The 23070-nt window shown below is 44.5% G+C and overlaps 1 protein-coding gene and 1 long non-coding RNA gene across 13 annotated transcripts in view; one reads left to right on the top strand and one right to left on the bottom strand.

Annotated features, from left to right (window-relative positions):
* The window catches only part of myt1lb (myelin transcription factor 1-like, b), a 97004-nt gene that overhangs the window by 13310 nt on the left and 60624 nt on the right, over positions 1-23070 (bottom strand). For 10 of the 12 annotated variants that reach the window (XM_086182074.1, XM_086182073.1, XM_086182082.1 and 7 more), the window contains 7 exons: positions 20082-20515; positions 14657-15829; positions 10392-10526; positions 6485-6575; positions 5110-5217; positions 3633-3859; positions 2206-2483 (listed from right to left, as the gene is read on the bottom strand). In XM_086182074.1, the coding sequence (XP_086038200.1) occupies positions 2206-2483; positions 3633-3859; positions 5110-5217; positions 6485-6575; positions 10392-10526; positions 14657-15829; positions 20082-20515 (2446 nt within the window). The remainder of the gene's footprint in view (positions 1-2205; positions 2484-3632; positions 3860-5109; positions 5218-6484; positions 6576-10391; positions 10527-14656; positions 15830-20081; positions 20516-23070) is intronic. The other 2 variants (XM_086182081.1, XM_086182083.1) reach the window with 1 other exon arrangement.
* LOC147246831 (uncharacterized) overlaps positions 4820-23070 on the top strand; it is a 40190-nt gene continuing 21939 nt past the window's right edge. The window contains exons 1-4 of the long non-coding RNA XR_015109708.1: positions 4820-4845; positions 7367-7458; positions 9166-9226; positions 21083-21145. This is a non-coding gene — a long non-coding RNA (uncharacterized LOC147246831). The remainder of the gene's footprint in view (positions 4846-7366; positions 7459-9165; positions 9227-21082; positions 21146-23070) is intronic.

Genomic DNA, 23070 nt, shown 5'->3' with positions numbered 1-23070 from the left:
GCAAAATTAAAAAGCTATAATGTGACATTCAGCGACGTTTACATGAGGTTGTTTGACAAGGGCTTGACTTTAAGGAGTGTTCTCTTCCATGTCAGTGCGATGTGATGTGGACGGTAGAATAATTTCAACACAAGTTCCAAATGCAGCCTGCTTTCTGCCCTCAAAACATAATTGATTAAAACATTTTACAATGAAATGTTACAAGTTCCAGTTTAAAAAAAAACAACCATTGGCTTTGTACTGGTTGGCACTCCTTGTAATAAGTTCCTGGCCACGCCGGCATAATTCATCCATATTTTGTTATTCAATACGATCAGATATTTAGTTTGATGCTCTTTATACAGCATTCACTGCTACTAGAGGCTGAGATCTTCTCATGCAGGCCACACTTCCTTCCGCCGCCTTCATGGTCTCAGCACTGCAGAAGGTGCCAACGAAGATACAGTACAACAAAAATCACAATGAAAGAGAGTTAATTTAATAGCTGGATTTAAACTGTCTCTGCAGCTGGATGGGTTTTTGTTGTTTTTTTTTTGCTTCTTGTCTTTATAACCCTCCGGGGCATTGTAGGTTTCATTCATCTGCTCAGAGATCCAAACCCATGTGATGTAGTTGGGAGCTTGCTAGCTATCCTGCTAATGCTAGCTACCAAAAGATCCAGTCAGATAGGCCTATGCTTTGGGCAGATTGAGGGTCTCTCATCTCTCTATCACAGGGAGAACTCACACGCACCTTCCCTCCCTGACTTCCTTCTCCATTCCTCTCTTCTAAAAATCCAGACTTCCACCTTCGTCATCCTCTCACGAGTTCTCCTCTTCTCTCCTCCTGGCACTTCATCACATATTTTCCCTCGTCTCGTCATCCCTGCTTCCTCTCTCACACTTGTGCACCCTCCTAAACCCTTACAGATATTTTACAATGTATCAGTGCCGTGGTTCCTGCCAGTCAGACGGAGAGTCCAACTGGTCAACATGTTTCAAAGGTATGAAAATAGTGAAATTCCTTTTTTCACCTCAACTTTCTCTCTCTATTCCAACAGTCAAAGCAGAATAATCTGGCCTGGGACATTACAATAATTCCCTTTTAAATGAGGAAGTGAAGAATGTTCATTTAAGTCTTTCAGTCCACAAAGCAATAAATTCAATGAGCAGACTGACAGAAAAGGAAACAGTCAGTTAGAGAGTGGAAAAAACAAGAAGGAAAGAATGAGTGAGTGTGTGTGTGTGTGCATGTGTGTGTGAAGGTTCATTCTGACACAGAAAGGAACAGTGTGTGCCACGAGCTGAGGTGCTGAGATGAAAGAGGGTGAAGAGAAGAAGAAGAAGAAAAAAAAACCCTCTGAAGTCTCCTGTCTTCCTATCCTGCCTGGAGAGCATCCTGCCCGTCTCGCCTCCGAGCAGGAGAAGGACAGACAATGAAATGATTTAGGACCAGAGGAAGTCCTGACTGCTTTAGGCGTTTGTTCCCACCAACTTTATTCCGTTCCACTTTTCTTTGGAAGTACGTTGCTTTGGGCTTTATCCCTTTCCCGCTCCCTTCCTCTACTGCTCCCCTAGTCTCACTCTTTCCTCAGCAACTTTCTCCTCTGCTGTATCCTCCTCTCACCTCTCCTTGTGCACTGTGACATTTAGAAACCTCCCACAGAAAAGACTCCCTTTGCTCTCACTTCTTTATTTTCAATTCTATCGCGGTCTCTGCTGTCAACATTAGCATTAAGCCAGCGTTAGCCCTCTGCTGTGCGCTCTCTTTCAGGCCCCCATTTTCCAGCTCAGCATCTCGGCACAGATAATACAGGAACACCGTCACCTTATCTTCTCAGAAATGACACACTGGGCTCACGCCGTGTCAAACCACGCTTCGTCCCGCTCATATCTGATCCCCAGACGGAAAATAAAAAACTGCCCTGCTGAGCTCTGAGTGTAAGACGCAGCCCCGGATCTGTGATGGAATGTGTGTGTGTGTGTGTGTATACATGTGGAGTGTGGCGCTGAAGTCACCCTATCTTTGTCAGTTTCCACTGCCAGCACTGGTATAATGAAAGGAGCTCAGAGATAATCTATCTATGGAATTCTCCGTGACTACAACAGGAGGTCAGAGGAAGTCCTGACTGCTTCATCGAGGTGTGACGAGTACAGCAGTGACGCAATCTAGTTTTCATTTTTAATCCATGGAAATTTTAATTGACGTCAAGATCTACCGTCCTACCTGTGAACACAGATCCTGGGGCTTCCCCCCCATGCCGTGGGGCATCTCCCGGCAGCGCGTGGACAGGTTGAGGATGGCCGTGGCCGCCATGTGGGCAGCCTCCATATCGTGACTGTAGTCGAAGCTACTCTTGCTGCAAGTGCTGCTGGCGCTGCTACCGCCACCTCCTCCGACGCCCCCTCCTCCACCTCCACAGCTCAGGCTGCTGCTGCTGCTGCTGGGAGCGTAGGTGCTGGTGGTGCTGCTGGCTGAGCTGGAGTTTTTGCAGTAACGTTTGGCTGCAGGACACATGAGAGACATGAAAATGTACTCAACCAGGGGCCAGAGATGGTGGGCTCCGGGAAAACATACAGTATTGGGCTCCATCAACCATTTTTTTTTGGTTGCAAGAATAATTTTCATGTTCAATTCACTTTCCTTTTTTTAAAAAAAACAAAACAAAACTATTTCATATTGTACTTTTGCAGTTTATTACATCTTACTTTATTTTTTTCTTCTCCTTTTTTCCTACACATGGGTTGCTACTCAGTTCCATTTTCAAACATATAATCATTGTCTAAGTTTTAAGAAATTCACTCTGAAATTTATTTATTTTTTAAACCAGAAGAGAACCTGGGACCTTCCTCACTTCCCCGCTGATGAGCACTTTCAACACGCACGTCTGAGCACTTGCTACTGCTTTCATCAGCCGTTTATTGTTGGTGGGAATCACGCTGCATCTACCTTGTCCGTGTATCTTGATATCACTCCAGCACCATCAAAGGTGGGCAAATCATATTTACCCACTATCAGTATTCTCCTGATGAAATGTGGGGCGCGAACACCGAGTTGCTAACAGCTGACTGAGTAACTAGCAGTAGCTAAGGGTCTGATTTTTGTCTTCTTCTCCTGTGAAATTCCTCCAAAAAATGTCACATACTGTTCGAAGAATTGAAGAATTCTGAGTGAAGCCGGTGGGAGTTGCGATGGGGTCCATCCCCCATTGTCCCACAGGTTCATATACCATTAAAATAACGCTGAACTTCTATTTGTTTAAATTCTAAGTGCTGCATAATGTTGCTTTTAATTAATACACACTTCAAGTTATTGACTATTTTCAGAGAACCTCATCGTATTTTGACAACTCTAAAAATGTTCACCGGTGCTTTCTGGGGGCATACACAATCCACCTTCTTGAAATACCATCTTCCCAGGGGTCGAGTACTTCTTTAAAACTCTACATTCAGTATTGGAGAAATGAAATGAAGCTGTAATGGGAATGTCTGCTTCTGTTGAGGGTGATGGAGGAGAACTAAACTCTGTCAATACGACTGCCTCGTCTGACAAGGTGACCAGACTGAAAGGCAAATCAACTAAATCGTGGATTCTGATTCTAGCACTACGGACAGGAAAACCGCTCGCTTTATATATATGCTGTGAAATAATACCATCGTATCCTTTGGGGGAGGTATCCCTTTGTCCGTGGACTTTGGGTGCGATGGCCCGTTTCCCGTAGACTTGGTGGTTGTTGCTACCCTCAAAGGCGCTGTAGTCAAAGCTGGTCTTGGAGTACTTCTCCAGCTCCTTGGCCAGGTTGGAGCGGGGTGTGCTGGTGGAAACATTGTTCTTGTAACCATACTGTGGATAGTCCAGTTGTTTGACAAAGCACATAGGCCTGGAAAATAAATGACGAGGGGGTGGAAGTTGGACCGAGGCACTCAAAATTGCCCAGGGGAAGGGGAGGGAGTCTGGGGTTTGATTAAAAAAATGGGCAGATGCAAGGGAAGTAGCAGACGGCTGGCAATACTCCAGGATTAGAATATGAAGGATGGGGCTGATGGATGGAGGGGTGGTCCTTTCATATAGCATAGCATGGCTACCTTCCTCTTCCTGCCTTACTGCAAATATTTTTCATGCCTAGTCAATAAAAAATGAATTCTACATTTCTTTCATTACACTTGCATACTCTACTTTTATCATTTGATATGCATTTATGGCCTAAAAGCAGGAAGTGAGGAACTGTATGTTCTTACGCTGTTGATGTTTTGTTAGATATAAATACAAAATAACCTTCTTTTTCCATCACAGCATTTTCATGGCTATCAAACAATCTCTTACACAAAAAAGCTCTCACTTTGATAAACGAGGCTGATTTTGTGCAAATCTAACGAAGTGATTTGTCTTCAATAGTGAGGACAGAGATGAACATGCAGTCTCAAGGGAGTGTTGGCAGGGGACAAGAGATGTAAACATGAGGGGAAAAAAAAGGGAGGACTTAAAATCTCAATAGATCGATGAAATGCAAGGGAAAAAAACACAACATTGCAACATGACGAGCATATTTAATATTTACAAACAGATCTGATTCAATATCAACATGAATCTACATCTCAGAACAAAAATACAGTGAGCAAAAAAAGGTACTGTAAAGTAAAATAACTGCAATACGCAAAATGGACTTCTGGAGATATACACTCAAAAAATAGAGGTTGCGGTGTGTACCTAAAAGGGTGCAAATGTGTGTTACTGGGGGGTTATAAGACAACTGTGTACATTTTCTGGGCTCTTGTGCTAGAATGTTCCCTCAACTGTTACCTCAAAAGGTAACAGTTGAGGGAACATTCTTTAAAAAAAAGTACCTGTAGCCCAGTGCCTCCATTGGTGAGTGCGTATTGTCTTAAAAACAGGTCTTTGTCTCACTTAGGTGCTGCTGCTAAAGTGGTTCTGTCTCGTATTACGTGTGATGAGATTTTATGACTAGAAATCAGAGACACATACTTGGAAAGACTGTTATACGGTTTAAACAACAAAAGCATTAACCGACACCCTAAACACTACGCTGCTGGACCTGGGATCCCTCACAAAGACGGGTCTGAATCTGACAATTTGAGACCAATTTGGGTGTAAGTGAGAAGAGAATACTACCTTAATACTCGGTCCGAGGCCTGGTTGGGCTTGGAGCCATCGCAGCTCTGGTGCTTCTCCTGGGCTTTGGCCAGCTTCTCGGCTGCGGCGATGGGGCATCCTGACAGACTGAAGTGAGAAGGCGACTTCAGTGGCACATTGGAACATGCATCCAAGACACATTTTGATAGGTGAAAAACCTGAAAACTGAATACACATGCTGAAAAGTGGGCTTGTGAGAGTACTTGTCAGGTAGTCTGGCAGGCTGAAAAGAGCTCGTGTCTGTCAGCTAATCACTGCCAGTATAAGCCAGTTTGAAAATAACTGTGACTGTAGCTTCTGTTTCCGATGCAAAATCATTTATTTTCATCACTTGAAGTAACACAGTTAGTAACAGCTTGTATGTGTATGGTTGAGCAGCTTACAATAAGTCTCAAAAAGACATTCCCATATGGAAAAATGCACCTTTTTATGTGCGTTCTGCAGAATGTCATTTCCTTCAAGCATGCAGACAAGACACTCACATACACTTAAGATCTACACCTGCAGTGTGTTAGGCTAGAATTCAGAGCTGTAAAATGTCCTGACAAGGAACTGACCAAATGTGACACAAGTTCACGTTGTTCTCCTTAACCCCTATTATTCTCCATCCACTCTGTCAACTGCGGTGTGCAGAATCTGGCTGGAAATGCTGTCTCTGACAATGGCCTGGAGCCAGCATAGAGCTGTCATCAGACGTGCATACGTGTGTGCATGTGCAGGGATGAGAGTGTGCATCTGGGAAGTGTGAGCTATGTGGAGTTTTCTCTCGTAAAAGTGAAAGTTTACGCCACGTGTCCATGTGTGTGCCTATTTGGCGCCCCGGCCGTGTCACTGAGCTCAGCACGGAGTGCATTCTCGTCCGCCCAGGTCTGCACCTTTCCTGTCACCCTGGCTGAGTGGCAGAAAGGTGCTAATAGCTGCTGCTATGCCTGACTCCCTGAGCATCTGCTGTGGGTGACACTCCTCTTTCACTGTCACCTCGCCCTGTCTGACAGCACCGGCAAGAGCACCCTGCTATTTCAGTTTCTCCCTCCAAACCTGCACCTGATAGATGCCATTTTTCTCTGTGTGCTGATAAATGATTAATGCTGCTGGATGTGTGAAACGCTGCATTCTAATCAGCCTCATCCGAAATATGGGATTGTAAAGCAGCATGAATTATTTAGAATAATAAGAAAGAATCCAAACACACAAAAACACGTTGAAACAATCATCACCCCCCCCCCCCCCCCACAAAAAAGAAAAAGAAAAAGAAAAAAGGACGAGGTAAGAAAAAACTGAAGCGAAATAATAAGTCCCACACTGAAACGACAACACGGACAGCGCCGGTTCTTTTGGGTGGACTCTCACTTACCTTCTGTGGGAGTTTCTGTTGCTATTGACATGGCCGCGTCCCGTGCAGCCAGGCGTAGGACACTTAAGAACATTCTCATACATAGCCACAACTTCACACAGACAGGAGATAGGAGTGAAAGACAGGGAAGGTTAGGAGCCCCTTACAATCACGCGTGAGCTCTATTAGTGTGTGAGCCTGGCATTATAAACATCATTAAGAAATGAGCCTGCGTGAACCTAAATGACCTCTTCTTCATTTTAATGAATACTAGTTTGAAAGGGCAGGCGAGGTTTCTCACCATATTGCTTCCACTTATCCGGGCCTTTCAAATTAGTATTCATGGAATAGGCACAGTCATGAATAAAAAGATGCCATTTGAGTTCAACAGGACACAGAAATGGGAGGAAGTTTTTGGGTATGCAGGCGGCGGCGGTGCAACCAACAGCGAGCAATCATGCAAAACACAAGTCTCGAAATCAATGGAAGACGCCTTCAAATAAGGTCCTTGATAGAGTGTGCTTTGTTATCATCGGCACGTTGTTAGGGTAGAGAGCGTGGTCTTCAATACCATTTACCATTAAAAGAGTCCATAACTGTCTCAGATCCCCTCGGCAACCAGCCAATTAGATTAATGATCTATGGATGTCTGAGAGGAGCCGTCAGAGCACCGCAGGCAGAGGCACAGCGAAGGGTCGTCTCGGCACCGGTGGCATGCGGGGCTAAACCCCATCGGCATCAGCTTCATCATTATCACCCCCTTAAACTTTAACCCCTCATCATCCTCCTTGCCTAACATACTAATTGGTGTTCGGTGCAGGTAATTGGACAAAGCCTGCCACCTCAACACGCCACAAGCCAATACATTATGCATATCCCAGTTTTGTCCTGCCCTCTGCACAGACACGGAGGCAACGGCAGCATGAAAACACCATGACTGAACGAGCGGGGAACTTGAGGAATGGATGGAAGCGAACTGATTGTCTGCTACAAAGGTAAACACCACGACAGAAGCGGAAATATTTTAATATTTTACAACAAAAAGAGCCACTCTGAGCAAACGGGGACGAGAATTAATGAATTTCAGATATAATTTAATCGTCATTTTTCACATTTCCCAAGGAAGTGTCTGGCTGCACTGTGTGATTTCCCAATTAAATGAAACCACTACATTAATAAAACATAATCTATCCAGTACAGCAAATGTGTTAATAGGGGAGAGAGATCTGCCCAGAGCTGATTCTGCCCTGCAGGCAACTTGACACTTGTGACATGTACTCATCTTTACCTTTCATGTGGTGATGCAGGGAGTCTGTCTGCATGAGACTGTTGACCACATATTGACAGGAACCCCGTGACTCACTAATAATGTGGAGACCTGCTTTACCTCATGTCATCTAAAGCTGGTCAAAGCTGCAGGACTGGACTTTGGTCGATGCAAACTAGACTAAAACTAAGCGGCGAGTGGATGTGCTTAGGATAATGTATGTAAATGTATTGAACCTTTTGGGTTTTGACTCTTTTTTTTTTCCAGAAAAAAAACGGGCCCAGTTTCTCTGATAATCACTAACTATTAACAGTAAAACATGGATTCTGCCTCCTACATACATGTCAGTTAAACACAACATTACAGAAACATAAATGTGAGTCGCTCTTGTCGATGTCCAACTTCCGAAGAAGGTTTCAATGATCAAAAAATCAAGAACAGACGTTTTTTTTTCATGCTTTCGACAAAACTAAATATTGTCATTTTAGTGCATCTGAAATGTGCAGACAGACTCTGACTGCTCCATCTTCCAAACTGTGTTCTTCTTCTTCAAAAAAAAAAGACAGATGAGCTACCATGGAGCCAAAACCACTGATTTCGTAGGACGCCGGTGATTACGTAGGACGTCTGTGATTACGTAGAACGTCTGTGATTACGAAGGACGTCGGTGATTACGTAGGACGTCGGTGATTACGTAGGACGTCTGTGATTACGTAGGACACCGGTGATTACATAGGACGTCTGTGATTACGTAGGACGTTGGTGACGATGTAGGACGCAGGTTATTATGTGGGACGCCGGTGATTACATAGGACACCGGTGATTACGTAGGACGTCGGTGATTACGTAGGACGTCTGTGATTACGTAGGACGTCGGTGATTACGTAGGACGTCTGTGATTACGTAGGACGTCTGTGATTACGTAGGAGGTCTGTGATTACGTAGGACGTCGGTGATTACGTAGGACGTCTGTGATTACGTAGGACACCGGTGATTACATAGGACGTCTGTGATTACGTAGGACGTCGGTGATTACGTAGGACGTCTGTGATTACGTAGGAGGTCTGTGATTACGTAGGACGTCTGTGATTACGTAGGACACCGGTGATTACATAGGACGTCTGTGATTACGTAGGACGTTGGTGACGATGTAGGACGCAGGTTATTATGTGGGACGCCGGTGATTACATAGGACACCGGTGATTACGTAGGACGCCGGTGATTATGTAGGACATCGCCGTTAACTCCTCTTACCGTTGGAAATTCACACGGATGTGTAATTTTCACCAAATTTTCATGAAAAATTTTAATTTGAATACGAAAAAGACCCAGGATGAGGTTGACTGAACACGGCGGAAACATACCAAGGACATCTGACGCAGGACCAACGAAAAAACTGCCAAAATGAATGCTATTTGTTTCATTCTCAACTCAGGTATCTTCTGAAGTAGAGGAAGAAGGACAGACGACGATTACACAACCATCCAGAAGAGAAGGTATTGTGATCCGCGGCGTCTTCTGTGGTATTAGTGGTATCATTTCCCCAAAGGGTTGCTCTGATCAACACAAGTAAGGAGAGAACACAGACATCTTACGCTGAAATCTCCTGTGACAATCAATTCATTCCAAATTCCATTCTGGGGCTCTTGATCCCAGTCAAGGTCAAGTGCTCCGAATCATTTCACATTTCTGGGAGACGAGTACATCTCAGGCGAGGGACCTTTGAGAGAGTTATGTAAGTTGCGCTCCAGAGAGCAGGAGTCATCTGTGCCACTGCTGGTCTTTACAACCCTCGCTGTAATGATAACTAATTTCTTTGCCATTATTAAAAACCCTCTTTTATTTTGATTGCCATCCTGGTCATGGAAGATCATCACATGATTTTCACCGGTTAATAAAACACGTAAAGGGGCTTTTATTGAGAAGTTTGGATGAGGTGAGTGAGGTTAAATAGCAGGGGTGACATCTCAAAAGAGAAAACTCACAATTCATTCACGGCTAATGTTTATTGCTACTTCACTTGATCTGTGGTTTGGAGATATGATACTGCCTTATACTATTTAACAGAACTTAATGGAGCAATACAAATAAATTAATTGGTTTTATGGCATGGAAGCAGGCTTGGTGTTATCAGGGCAGGTTTTGTGGAAAAATAAAAATGCCAAAAAACTCAATTAATATCAAAAAGCAGGGTGAATAAATGAAGCACATTGAACCCTCAGTCACACATGCGGTGGATAAGCCATGCTGGGAGAGAGAAACCGTGAATGAAAGCAACAACACGGGATGCAACCAGCTCTCAATCACTGTCAATCAGCTGAGTGGAGGAGAGAGGCTCATGCAGCCAAGTAAATCGCTGATTGACAGCTCTTGACCATCCCACCGATCGCCGCATTGACGCTGTTTACACATCACCGAGCCCTCATTTCCCACCTCATCACCACAGCACACCAGGCAGGCAATCAGCAAGCACAACTACGACCCCATGCAAAAGGTCCGGAGAGATGGAGTTGCAGCCCAGCTGACCCCTCGTAGGGTCCCATGCTGGGATATCAAACACAGTCCGACCACGACGGCAAACACACGGGGCTCATGCGTGTTCCTGAGCATCAGTAGACACACCAGGTTGGGTAAATAATGCTCAGCTGGTGTGTGACTTACTCTCTGGTGGCACCCTGTCTTTGTGCGGACAGCCGGACAGGCTCCGATGGTGGGGGTATAAGCCCGTCACGTGACCGGTGCCATCACAGCCCGGCGTCGGACACCGACTTTCCTTCTTGTCGGCACGTGAAGCATCTGTGAGCAGAAAGTTGTCGATTTTTCTCCTTGTTTAAACGGTGCGGCTCCTGCTTTTACACTACACCTGATCTTTTAACTCCCTACGTGAGTCGATGGCTGCCTGACATCATTCAGCAGGGCGGTCTGAGGGTTGGGCCCTCAGCTCGCGAGCTGCGACAGGCGAACTCTTTAAATCTCTCCTTGAAACTTGATTGCCGATTGGTTATATCATTTGCTCTTAACATATTGTCCTGTGTTGACTGTGAACCACTTTGTAATTTGTTTTTGGAAAAGTGCTTCAAAAATAAAGTTATTACGATCCCATTAAGCTGACCTCAGGTTTTTTTGAGCTGCATCATGTTGTTGAAGCAGCTTCCAAATAAAACTCAATGATTGGCAAACACTTTGCAACAAGTGCACACTGATAACAGTTAGTTCATGTTTAGATGTCTAGAATATAGTGCTGAATAAGCATTACTTCAGCGTAATTAACCATTTATTAATGTTCTCTAGGACTCTTGTTGTTGTGAAGAGGGGAACAAGATCAGGGGCCACACGTTAGATACATTGGTTAACTGTTTACTAACCGATAACTAAGCGTTACCCATGATTAATTCAGCACTGCACCAACTGTTATTAATGCACCTGTACCGTAAAGTGTTGTCAAGCCCAGGTCGAGTCACTCCGCTCGACACTCCATCTCTGAGGATGTTTCCCAAACCCTGACCAAATGTTCTCTGCTCCTAATCCTACCTGGACATTAAGTGTAGGGACTCACACATCATAAAAGATGATGTTCCTATGCACAGATCTCATTAAGCTGTTGTCAGCAAACAGCAATAAAATCGCCTTTTCTAAACAGCAAAACAACATTAAACACAGCTTTAGTGTTTATTGGAGAGTAATATGAACAGATCTTGTGCCAACACGTAATGCAACTTTAAAAGGTTGTGGTCATTTTAAGCGTCTCTATGAGATCAGGTTGTTTGTTTCCTAGATTGATAAAAAAAACATGATAAATGCAGAGGAGTAGCATCCCCCCCCCCCCCCCCCCACACACACACACCCATTCCTTTTCCTCAACAATCTGATCTTCACCCTTGACTGCAACAACCAAAACTATTTAACTCTCAAGCGGATTTTTTTTTTTTCCCAAGGCATTATTTATTGGTGCAGTAACTGGGAGAAATGGAGTGAAGACTGACAAGGACAAAGACACAGTAATGGACACATCGTCTTCATTATCAAGTTTGTTTGCTGTAATGAAATTGTGAAGATTGCGTTTTTGACCCGCAAGAAAAATAAGACTTTCATTCTCCCATTTACATTCAATTAATAATTGATCACACTGCTCTTCATGAGAACCATGGCACTTGCTGAGCTACACACACACACACACAAAGTTGAGATTGTCTTTCCTGGTTCTTCTATTTTTTACAGAGCCTGCTCAGATATGGTTACCACCCAAAACAGGGATGCCAAGCTCTGCCAGCTGGCATCTCTTAAATTCCGGCATCCTCAGTTGACTGTCAAAAACAAAACAAACAACAACAAAAAAGAGTCAAGGTTTCTTTTTAAAATTTGCTCTTGGAGAGCGATTCATTCTAGACGTTAAATAAAAGTTGTGAAATGTTCAGAGTTCAGAAATCGCTTACAATATTTTTCCATATCAGAGTTACAGGAGGAAAGATAACAATTTACAATCAATATGGAGCAATTTGAGAACTTTTAGGAGGCCCTTGTACCAGCGAGGCTATTATCTCACAGAAAGACTGATCCAGGCCCCTGCAGGTCCACCTAAAGCACCTGCTAACAACCCAACATAAACCCAGAGGACACGAAGTACGAACACAGACAAGAATAAAGTGACAGGGGAGGGTTAAGACAGGACACAACTGAAAAGGTGGTATGGCGCACACCCACGCGTACATTTACAAGTGAGTCATCGAGTGAACTCGACCGTAAGACCACGTCTCTCCCGTCAGAAAAAAAGGTGCCTCATTATCCTCTGTGGTTTCATCTATCCAAGCCCATCTAATACAAATATGTGAAACCGCCACGAAAATGAACACGACCTCTTGACACCACATTACATGGTGGTGGTACGACATCTGCTGAAATTACATGCCAGCACCACAGGAACAACGGAAAGCCAGTGGGGAGGCTTTTGTGGAGGAGTAATTTTTTGCAGTTCAGAAAAGTTGTTTTTTTTTTTTTTCTCCCATCCGAGAACAGCTTCTTCACATGAAAATCTCTTATAATTTTATTTTTTGTGAATACGGTTAAGGTCTTTGACATTTGGGTTACGGTCAGAAATAAACATTTAAAATCAGAAAAAGGAAATTCTATGGTCTGCTGTAAAGTCCTCTTTCTTTCTGGTGTTTTATGAACCGCCGCTGTTGAGACGTTGGGAATTTGTGTGCCCACCATGAGAACAGCAGTGGTACCCGGCGTCAGACTTCTCCACCTACCGAAGACTGAGGGTTTCTAAACATCCGTTTTTTTTGCTTCGTCAGCAGTGAGAATGGCTGCTAACGACCCATTAGAACGGCACGATAATGAATAAATATCTCATTGTGATTAATGTTGATATTGTTATGTAATATAACAATATAATACTATTTCCATATTGAAGTTGTGATAGGATGTATTTATGTCTAGTGTGTATGGGAATCTTTATCACATAAAGATGTTGTTTGGTTTCTTATTAACAGCTTCTTTTGGGGCGCATACCTGCTGGAGTTTGATGGTATGTTGGAACTAATCCTCCAGAAGCACGCTCACACACACACACGCACACACACACACACACACACACACGCGATGCTTCTGTGTTTTGCCTTCCACGCTTCCACTGCAGAGAGTGGAGGCAGCCGAGAGAAAGGAGTATTAGAAAGCAGAGGATATTGATTGTGGCTGGGGACGGTCCGCGCTTTGCATAGCAAATGGCCTCCATTACCATACCATCTCTGGATAATTAATGTGCAGTCAGTGGGCCTGTCGTTCGTTATCGGTCATTCTGATACTCTTCAATTTTCAACTCAACCTCATGCTTCTCTAAGGGAGCTGGGTTCTTCCCTGACCCTCAGTCCCGCCACGACCCACCTCCTGCCTGCATGCTCTGGTTTATAAATCACACACAGGGACCCCGGTCAACGAGTGTCTGCTTCTGTCTTGCCTGGGGAAAGATATTATCAAGCGTCCACTTATTATTCCAACATTAGCCAGGCGCAGGGGCCATTGAAGGCTCTTGGAATTAACATTTGTGTGGCATTTAAGTTGCAATATATACCTGCTGTGAATTGCGTGACATTTAAGGTGTAATATCACCCTGTTGTGAATGAGCATGGTCTTATTTGTTGCCCTCATCTGATATTGTCTTTATGGGAGGAAATGATTTAACCTAACCAAGCCTGAATGTTGTTGCAGTAACGGATATGATGAGAGGAATAATTAGGACTTAAACAAGGGAGCTTGCAGTCGGACCACTGTAAATGTCACTCTTTGTTTGCAGCTCGATGCTGTGGGAGTACCAGCAGACATCTAGCATATCCATAACAATGATGAAGTACAGTCCTGCAGTCTTTGTAATTAGCCGTATTTCTGTAGAATCAATAAGAATCTGAACTGAACAGTGAGATATAAGCATAATCAAAGAAAAGAGCTGTCCTGTTTCCTAAGAATTAATTCTTTCTAAAGGCAGCAGGCCTCCTTCCTTCCCCAATGCTTAAAAATAGGTTTAAAAATAGGCAGCTTTACCCCAAGCTGAATCGCAGGGATGAGATGTGCGGCCCTAACAGGCCGTGCAGATTGCCATTACTTATGCCTGACAAGCCTACCCTCTGATGTTTCCATGCTGGCCTATTTTAACAACATAAGCTGCTGCTCCCGCTCCCGCTGCTACTGAGATGCGAATTTCCAAATTGGCTGAAAAAGCTTGTCCTGGGGTTATAGCGAGGTTCCCAGAATACATGTGGGCTGTCTAGTCCCCAGTACAGGACTGATAGAATACAGAGCCAAACACTGCCAGACAAACATTTTACCTGAGCTTGTTAAACCAGGTAAGCATGTCTTCACTTGTGGAGATATGGTGTCCAATGGATGCTGGTGCTCATCTAAGCGTGTCTGAGTCGGGAAGAGCCGCTCACCTTTATGATAGAAAAGCTTCTTCATGCCATCAGGAAGCCGGGCTTTGCGCTCAACACCATAGGCGTGCCGTGGACCGTGGTCGTCATGGTTATACCTCACCCCGTCTCTCCTGGCAGCCTCGGCCGCCATTTTATCCCGCATTGCCTTGGCCCGTTCCGACTCTAGTGCAATGGCCTTTTCCAACAAGGACAGGTTACCCTTTGTCATGTCAAACACTTCCTCTGATCTGTCCGAAGTCACTGAAGCCGTGTCCTCATCAAAGTCCCGGTGGTTGTTGTGATATCGGTCACCCTGCGCGCAACTGGAGAAGGCCTTGGAGCGCGGGCTCAGCTGCTCCTCCAGCTTCATGAGATTGTCCATGTCAGAATAGTTCCTATCAAGTGTTCGCCTGTCCTCCTGGCTATGCTGGAAGTCCCCGTAGCTTTGATGCTGCGGCTGTTGGTTAGCATCCCCGCATGAAAAATGATTTAGCGTGGATGGGCCGTTTCGGTCAGCAGACTTTGTTTCACTTAATTTCCGAGCCAGGTCAAAGCATTGGTTCCGTAGGCACTCCAGACTGCTTAAACACACTTCCTCGTCGCTGTTGTCTATTTGTCCATTACTGGTGGTCTTAACTTGTCCATTACCACCACTGTGTGTCCCCCCATTGTGAGAACAGTCATTGTTGTCCCTGCTCTCAGCTGTGCCGTCCTCATACTCTTGTCCATCTAAGTTGTCAGATAGAACGGCGCCGTGGCCTTGCGCCAGGAGCTTAAGGGAGTCCACTGTCTCCCTAACAACATCGCTGTCAACGTCCAAACTCAGATCGCCTCTTTGTGTTCCATCCCCTTCCGCTTCTTCCTCTTCTTCCTCCTCCTCTTCCTCTTCTTCCTCTTCCTCCTCTTCCTCATCGTCGTCATCCTCCTCTTCCTCTTCTTCTTCCTCCTCCTCCTCCTCTTCCTCGGCACTGTTTGAGGAATTGCTGTTCATCTCGGATTCCGTCATGGCACGGTTGGCGGCGTCTTCGGCGATCTTCCCCAGGTTGAGCAGGGACTTGGCCACGAGTTCATCATAGTTCTCGTACTCGTCATTGTTGTTGTCGTCCTTCTCCGCCGTTAAGCCGGATTTGGAATTGCTGCTGCCGCCATCACCATTGCCCTCGCCCCCCTCGCCACTGCTCATCTCTTCATCCTCTATTGGAGAGAAAGAACAAACATCTGTAATTTCATTTCCGTCATTCTGTTTAACTGGTAAATCAGATTTCTGGGCTTGGTCCATCTAAATTGGATAAGGAACTCTTTGCTTCCCCTAATAATTTACTTTGAGAGTCTTAACAGCAGCTTGTGTTCTGAATCGAGAATCAGCACAGGAAGTCAATATAGTGGTTTGGAATGTTTCAGAGAAGGATGCTCTTGGAACTATATCTATGTCAGGCTTTATGTTTGGCTTGATTCCCTTTCTCTGATTCATTTGAGAAAGATATTAATCTGCCCCGTTATTATTAACACAAAGAAATATTCTGTGAAAGGTTACAAACACATTTCCTCCATTGTTCAGCACCATACATCATCACACTGTAAGACGATGATTGTGAGGTGTTTTTTTGTGTGTGTGTGTGTGTGTGTGTGTGTGCGCTAGATTTTAAAAAATCTGTGAATAATTTGGTGTTCCATCTGCAACACAATGAACCCAAGTTAATTCCTAAAGTTCATTTTTTATTCAATCATCAGTACCTTTAGAATTCCTTTCACTGCCTAATTGATGCCGACAGGCTGCAAAAGGTTACTGAACCTCTTCTGTCAGTAATTTCAAGCACTCGCTCTCCTGAAGCACTTCCAATCTCTCCTTTCACATTTCTGCAGTGAACCACCGAGAGCATATCACTCACATTGGCGTCACATGTGCCACCACTTATAGTCCTGCAGAGAAAATGAGCCCAGAGCCACCACACACACACACACACACACACACACACACACACACACACACACACACACACACACACAAACACGGTATATGCATGGAAATCACTCCTTGCCTAACCCCAACCTTCACCACTGACCAAAAAGGATGGCATTGGGGACACAGCCTTTGTCCCTAATTGCAGGTCACCCACGGTTAAATTATTGATCATTAACTGGTCATCTGGTCACTTGCATTCCTTTGCTCTCATCCCAACTAAAAGTCTTATCCTGACTTCAACTACAATTCTTTTGCTTTCATCCCCACTTCCCCCAGCATCCAGCGTTGCCACTTCACCCTACCAAGCTGTCGTGGTTGTTGCTCCACCCTCTCTACTGTTGTGGGAAGCACCTGGGACTACTGTATGCCTCCTCCGTCACATGTGATGTCTGCGGCCGAATCTTTTCCCCTGATGTTTTTTTGTTTTTTTTGTTTGGACCCTAGAAACATAATTAAATGATGCCAGACAGAAATGCAACTTACCTGTCCGTTGTCCCATGTATTTTATATAACGACACATTCTGCATTCTGTCTATACTTGCAAACCAACATGCTTATATAGTACCCAAAAATGGAAAGCCTTAGTCTGACTTTCAGTCACATCCTGCACACACACACACACACACACACACACACACACACACACACCCTCCAATCTAATGACAGCAACACAATATTGGTGCTTATTGGATGAGGGCTTTGGAGCAGGAAGAGGGAACAGTCACGAATGACCAGGCACATATTTTGACAGTGGAAGGCTTCTAACAGCAAACTCCTGCACCAGGGGTTTAATTTTTGATGGTGTGACACATGGCACAGGGAAGCAATTAGAGGAGCAATCAAGGTACACAAAAGGGATATGGAAGCGAAACAGATTAAGGAGGGAACAGAGAGACTGTACTGCCTTGAATTGAATTTGGATTAGCTACAGAGATGTACATGCCACCGAGGAACACAGAGAAGCTCCAGAATGTCACCTCTATTACATTTAGGTGATTGGAATCTGTCCAGCGAGCATCCAGAACTGTTGTCTGGGGGCGGATGTTGAGCATGGTAATGATGCATTATGGAAAGATATTCTGTGAAAACGCTACACATAAGAAAAGCTCTATATCCAGCAGATAAATTATCAGCAGATCATGGGAAATTCATAGTATTGTTTATTGTCCCAACCGTGAAATTTTATCTGATAAGGAAACAACAGGTGTTGCCAAAGCATTCTGACGCTGACTGCCACCTTTCTTAAGACTCCAAATTATAAGAAACTTCTTCTTCTTTTTCAGTGCTTTTGCATATACATTTGATTTTCTGACGTGCCTACTAACACACAAACCCAGTCATTTGGATGTGGGCTGACTTTCTCTGTAGACTCAATGGCATGTTCAGATTTGATGCCCCTTAACGCATCACAAAGGGCTTCATTGAAATTCCACCCCCACCCCTGCATCTTTCTGTATGCATACTCCATCCAGGATGTTTTCATTTATGGTTGCCATGGGAGCTGAACTCCAGTTTTGGTATAGGGCATAAATACATGCTAATGTTGGTAGATACACTATTAAAATGAAAATGTTGACGCTGATAGAGGGGCAGAGAATGGTCCCTTTAAAACCAGAAGAAGAACAGGAGGCTGCCACGCTAATGACAAAGTGCTTTACCGTTTTAACGTTAAACACTTCTGCATTAATCCGAAGCTTTGTAACGGCTAATAATCTGGTGATGTAGTGAAATCTGATCTTTTCAGGTTGCTACAGGCATTTTTATCTCGTACTATTAAGCGTTTCAGCCCTCGGTTGAATGAAAACAAGATGCTGGTGGCTCACATTAATGCCTCCATCCACCAGCTTTTTCTTTGTTGCCTGTTGATGTTCATCCCACAGCCACCAGCCGCTTTTAGGCATTTTTATGTTGTTTACTAGCAGGCGGAATTCATAAGAAGGCACCTCCTCGCATTGGAAAGTCAATGGGGAGTGAGTCATTGTACCCTCCCCCCACCTGGGTGGGCGGGACTTAATATGAGCTCGGCCTTGACAGGAAAATATTTCATGGTAGTGCGTTCAGAGTTGTGACTAAAGGTTTTGACGGATTGTGAAATACTTTCTTATAACAAATCGGGCCAAGACATTTTCAAATTAAGGACTGGCTGAATTATGGGTAAAGAGGTTTTGTTTTTGTTTGTTTTTTTGGAATACAAAAATGTGAGATAAAATTATCGGTATTGGCTATGAGGAACAGGTGATAGCTATCCAAAATCCATACGCTGCAGCCTGCAAGGACCTCTATTCCAATAAGGCAATTACCATTATAGAGCTCACTGATGAGAAGGATGTGGAGAACTCATCAGAAACACCTGCATTTGACAGAGGCGCTCGGTGGCTCGTGCATAAAGATTATTAGCCATGGAACGAGAGAGGCTGTTGACAGGCAGTGGCAACAGTCCACTGCCTCAGTGTTACGGCCTCAGCTGAGCGCTTTAATGAACCAGTCAGTGGAGATGTTTTCACATGTCTGCAAGAAAATAAGAGCACGGCTGCTGAGATGCCACATCAACACTTTGGGTGGGTAGAGCTGAGCGCCAAACAGGGTTAACACACTCCTCTCTCTGAGCTTCACTCTTAATTGGACTTGAAGGCACTGTCAGGTCCAATCGTGATGCGGGGGTGCAAAGCAGAATCTGCTGGAGAGAAACCTGCCAAATCTGGTGTTGAGCACGTCAGGGGGGAGAGAGGAGATAACATATGGGGCAGGAGTTTCTCAAATCCCAGTCCCAAAAGAAGGTGGTATTTTTGTATCATGTCTTTAGGAAAGGAATAATTAAAGCAGGTCTTTGATTGCGCGGATATTCATAATACTATGCTTCTTTTGTTATCAAGAGGAACAAAAACCCTTTTTATTAATTGTCTTTGTGCAGTTTTCAAAATAATCAGCAGTAGTTTAGCGTGATTCATCTGCTTTTAAAGCTATGATATTTCTGACAAAGGTTAAAGAAGGTTAAACATTTCAGTAGGAAATAATTACAAAACAGAGGGCCCCGCTGATTTTAGCCATCAATTTAGATAATTCCCCTGTAATTAAAAAAGTAAGGAAACAAACAGATGTTCACCAATAATGCGGTGCCGTCAAAACTCTGTCTCGGCATCCGAATCATCTCCAGCAGCAGAGCAGCTTATACAAGTAAAAAAATCTGCAAAAGAATTAATGAATGAAAAACATAAACAAAGAATATCAAAGGAATAAACGATCACAGCCGAGCTGGGATTCCGGTTTGTTGTTACACGTCTCTCATCTCATTCCAATGCAAAACACAATCAGTGTTTGAACGTCGTGTCCACCGGCGCCAAACGACTTCAGTCAGCCCATCAAATATGTAAATATCAGCCACAGATATGCAAATGTCACACTTGAAAAATGTTTTTTTTTTTTTAAGATAGGAAAATATTTGAATTCTTGATAGTGTGAATTATAATATGATGAGAGTCTCACCTTGGCCTTGCTCTGCTTCCTCCTCCTCTTCATAGTCCACCTCCGCTACTGCTTCTTCCTCTTCCTCTTCTTCCTCCTCCTCCTCCACCCTCTCTTCCTCTTCCTCCTCCTCTTGCTCCACCTCTACCTCTTCCTCCTCCTCTTCCTCCGCCTCCCCTCTTTCCACCTCGCCTTCCTCCTGCTCCATTTGCTCCTCGTTGTAGTCCATATAGCCTTCGACCTCCTCCACTTCCCCCTCTTCCTCCTCCTCCTCTACTGCCCCTTCCTCCTCCTCTTCCTCCCTGTCATCCATCTCTTCCGTCCCATCTGTTTCGTAGCACTCCTCCATAGTGGAGTTGTCCATGTCACCCAGGTAGGTGCTCCTCTTGGGGGACGTTTCCAGGGTTTGTCTGTCTAGACTCTTCCTCTTCTTGGCTAGAGGGCAGCCGTACACACTGCAGAGGGGAGATAAGAGAGCGCCCATTAGTCGCTAGCCTCACCTGACTGTAAATGCTAATGCTCATTTGCTCTTGAGCCTCTGTGCTGAAGTGTGTAAACTAAATTTGGATGTATCATTAAAAAGGAAAATAGGATTTTCTTTAACCAAACTTCATTAAACATTTATGATAAAATGGGCCATTTCTTCTAGAAAACAAGGCGATAAGATCTTTGACACAAACAAAGCAGGAGACTCAGTTTATTTTCACAAGCATTTACATTCAGGTAACACAAATTTGTTCCCCAGGCAAAAGAAAATCACTGTGCATGCTCTGCAAACACTAAACTGATATGCCCTTGTTCTGAACCGAGTGCAGCCAAACATAACTGTTTGTCTGGAATTGACTGAAACAGTTGGTGGTGGTGGTGGTGGTGCTGGTGGGTGTGGGGGGCACGACAACCTGTAGTCAAATGAACTGAATCTTGCCACAGGTACCTCTGATTTTAATGTATTCTGGTTCTGATGTGCAGCAGCAGGGGCAGATCCTAATCTGATTATCTTTATATTCGGTTATTGATCACAGGGTCTTAAACCGCTGCAGTCATGAAACCTGTAAGAGCCCCGAGCCGCTGCAACCCCCCAGCATGTAAGTGTGGAGTATATATATAAATATATATGTATTGTACATTAAGCCTGTGCATGTGTGTGGCTGTTGAACATGAGCACTCACACATTGAGAATTACGATGAGCTCGGCGGAGTGTTTTGGCCATCAAATCAGCCTCCTGTCCAGGCTGGAGTGTAAGGCTGCTGTGGGCATGTTCACTCGGCTGTGAAATATCCCTGGCTCCTACTTTTACAACCTCTGGGTGTTTCCCTGGCTTGGCACTACTTAGAGTGAGGACTGATGTGAATGAATGGCACAGGGCTGCGTGATGTTGTTAGTCAATGTGTGCTGCTTTTGTAAAAGCTTGTGCTTACTTGATAATGGTCAAGTGTAGGATGGCGGATTACAGTCTGACAGGATTTTTTTTCTCTCTCTCTACCTGCACTGATCTGCCTATTTAATGCAATCATGGTTTTTACTCCTTTAACCACAATTAATTCCAGCAGAAATGACCAAACGTCTTCCAGCTGGTCAACTATAATTCAAATCTTGTCTGGAGCAATGTCCTTGTCATTATCATTATCATCTTTTTTCTTTTTTTGTCCCACCACTCTGATGAATGCCACCTTCAATCTGTGCTGCCTTGGTTGACTGATTTTTTTGGTGTCCTCAAACCAAACAGTGGCGTCTTGTTTAAAAAAAGCAACTGATACGATGACGGACAGCCAATCAGCGACAATGTTGCCCCTGGAAATTAGTTAGAGCGAAAGCAATACGGTTCTGATGATGGAAACAGGATGTAATGATCATCTTTGTGCGTTAAGGCCATATGAGTGATTGAATTATTGTACATCGTTCAACAGGCGGTAGTTACTGTTGTTAAGATATAAGACAGTCTGACTTTGAGGGAGTTTTCTTCGATGACTGCGACTAGACAGTCCCAATGGTAGGACAGCGTTCACAGGTCCACGACTGCTGCATGTCGCCGGAGTGAAGACTGTGGATTAGTTCTGCTATGCAGGTTTTTTAATCTCTCTGATTGTTTCCACCCAGATCAAGCAACAAAACCTGGCTCTAGTGTTTAGAGGCCTGTGAGTCCAGGTCACCCTAAACTCTTGTGCGCCCCCTGTGGAAGCTGTTAGTCCTGCCGACTGCTGTTCATATCAAGGACAGAGCATTTTCTGTTATTTTCTGATGATTAAAACACCGCCCGCAACCAGAAGTGAATTCCCATGTCCTCCTGTAATGTTAATCTGCTCCAGATGGGTCTGTGGAAGCCCATTTCTGTTTTTCATGTCAACATGTCTCACAGTCCAATATCCCATCCATCCTGCTCTAGCTCCTCCATCCCGGATGTCCATCAGTCAGTCAGGGTCCAGTCAGCTGGCAGGCTCAATCTCGCCCAGCCCAGGGATTCCTTAATGGTCTGACCCCCTGCTCCCCTCCTCTGCAACCAGGGGCCTTATTTCATTAATCTAAGCCCGTGTGGAAACTCATTCCCTGCCTGACAGCCGGACCTCTCCCCCAGGGCTGCACAAGGGTCTATGGGACAGTGAAGGAGGGGTGTATGTGCCGCTGCAGCACTGTGATCAATAGTGTTTGTGACCAAACACCTCAAAAGCACATTAAAATGCCACTCATCCTGGCCCCTTCGTTCCAGGACCCTCTCCAAATAAATCAAGGGCCAGTCCCAGCAGGTTAGCAGCTGCCAAGGTAGGCGGGCTGCAGGAGAGGACGATAGGTGAGTGGGAGGAGGGGGGGGGCCTTAATGACAGACACAGGGTCTTTTTGTCTCGCGGTGCGGCCTTTTTACATTCATCTAAACAAAACAAAAAAGTCAGTAGGTGGGTTTCCATCCTGCTCTTTTTCTAGGCACATTTTCCATTTGCATGTTAAAAATCTGAGCGGAGACACTGAAAACTCAAATAAAAGTCTAGATACTGCAAAACCAATTTCTATGTTTGG

The sequence above is a fragment of the Aulostomus chinensis genome, chromosome 17 (assembly GCF_037954235.1).
Source record: "Aulostomus chinensis isolate RoL2024-O1b breed Wild chromosome 17, RoL_Achi_v1.0, whole genome shotgun sequence".
Taxonomy (NCBI): Eukaryota; Metazoa; Chordata; class Actinopteri; order Syngnathiformes; family Aulostomidae; genus Aulostomus; species Aulostomus chinensis.
This window is presented reverse-complemented; position numbering and strand designations above follow the sequence as displayed.